Genomic DNA, 1,673 nt, shown 5'->3' on the forward strand with positions numbered 1-1,673 from the left:
TGTAACCAAGGCTGGTGACCTGATCACCAGGACCTATATGATGAAAAGAAAGACTTCCTCTCCAAGGAAGGGAAACTTGATTCTGCAAGTCTTCATCTGACCTTCAAATAGTGTGTACCTATCTGTTCCATCCCATGCTCCCTCAGTCCCCAGAATAAATAAATAGGGCTGGCTAAATAATCAGAGATGTTGGCCATTAGTATTGATAACCTGAGGTCAGTCCTTAGATCCCATGATGAAAGGAAAGAACGAGGTCCTAAAAGGTTGTTGCCTGACTTCCACACGTGTGCTATGAAGTAGATGTACACCCATACAAGCAATAGCAATAAATATAAACATTTTAAAATAGTGGTATTAGAAGCATTGAAGGCCCAATTGATCTGTAAATATAGTATAATTCCACTTCTTTTTTGTTGTTATTGTTTGAGACAGGGTCTCTTTATATAGCCCTGAGTGTCCTGGAACTCACTATGTAGACTAGGCTGACCTAGAACTTAAAGAGATCCAACTGATTTTCCCTCTGTCTCATCCTCCTGAATGCTGGGATTAAAGCATGTATTTCTGTGCCTGACCCTTCCAGATTTTTGTTTGTTTTTCATGGCAGGGCTTCTTTGTCTAGTGGTGTTGGTTATCCTGAAATTCTGTATACCAGGCTATCCTCAGATTCAGAGATTCTGCCTTTGCCTCATGAGGCTCCAGTTTATTTTTTATAAAGACTTTATGTATGTTTGTGAGGTGGTGGTTGTCTATGGAGTCCAAAATGGTGTTCGGAACCCTTGGAGCTAGATAGAGTTTGAAACAGTTATCCTTCTGATATGGTTGTTTGGAACTGAGCAACAGTCCTCTTCAAGAGGAGCAAATGCTTTTAACCACTAAATCATCTCTCCAGCTGGACGCCAGTTCACTTTTATTTAATTTGTTTTATTATTTTTTATGTATTTTATATATACACGAGTTGCTCTATGTTCATGTACACCTGCATTCCTGAAAAAGGAATCAGATGTTGTTATAGATGGTTGTGAGCCACCATTAGGTTGCTGGGAATTATACCCAGTGGACTGTAAATCACTGAGCCATCTCTTCAAGCCCAAGGTTTTTTGTTGCTGTTGTTGGGTGGTTGGTTGGAAGGTGTGGGTTATTGAGACTAGGTTTCTCTAGGTAGCCCTAGCTGTCCTGGAACTCTCTCTGTAGACCAGGCTGGCTTTAAACTCACAGATTCTCTGCCTCTCTGCCTCTGCCTACTAGTACCTGCTCATCTGCATGTTTTTGTTTTATTAACTCATTTTTAATTAGAAGCTTTTAATATGCAGTCTGCAAATTAGCCAAGTATTCTATGGATGGTCTTTGGGTCTCTGTATGTTTGATGTTGTGGCAATTCTGTGGACAATAAAAGTTTGTTTACTTTTAAGGTGATCTCATTTTAATGAAATTTTTAAGAGTCAAAATATGTAAAAACAAAACAAAAACTGCTTTTATAAAATTTTAAATAGTTTGTGGTTTTAAATTTTTCTTTTAGGCTGGCGGACCACCTAAAAAAGGCAAAACAACTGCACCAGGTGGCTCAGCAAGTGCTGGAACAAAGAATAAGAAAGGATTGGAGACCAAAGAAATAGTGGAGGCAGAGCTCTCAGTGAGTATTACACATGAGAAATAGTGGAGGCAGAGCTCTCAGT

The 1,673-nt window shown here is 39.3% G+C and overlaps 1 protein-coding gene and 1 long non-coding RNA gene across 8 annotated transcripts in view; one reads left to right on the forward strand and one right to left on the reverse strand.

Moving 5' to 3' along the window:
• Ckap5 (cytoskeleton associated protein 5) overlaps window positions 1–1,673 on the forward strand; it is a 92,056-nt gene that overhangs the window by 43,752 nt on the left and 46,631 nt on the right. For all 5 annotated transcript variants that reach the window (XM_031371005.1, XM_031371010.1, XM_031371006.1 and 2 more), the window contains exon 14: window positions 1,517–1,630. In XM_031371005.1, coding sequence (XP_031226865.1) covers window positions 1,517–1,630 — 114 coding nt within the window. The remainder of the gene's footprint in view (window positions 1–1,516; window positions 1,631–1,673) is intronic.
• Window positions 1–1,673, reverse strand: part of LOC116090477 — a 26,502-nt gene that overhangs the window by 8,604 nt on the left and 16,225 nt on the right. The gene's annotated exons all lie outside the window — the stretch shown is intronic.

This window comes from Mastomys coucha, unplaced genomic scaffold, assembly GCF_008632895.1.
Source record: "Mastomys coucha isolate ucsf_1 unplaced genomic scaffold, UCSF_Mcou_1 pScaffold15, whole genome shotgun sequence".
NCBI classification, from domain to species: Eukaryota; Metazoa; Chordata; class Mammalia; order Rodentia; family Muridae; genus Mastomys; species Mastomys coucha.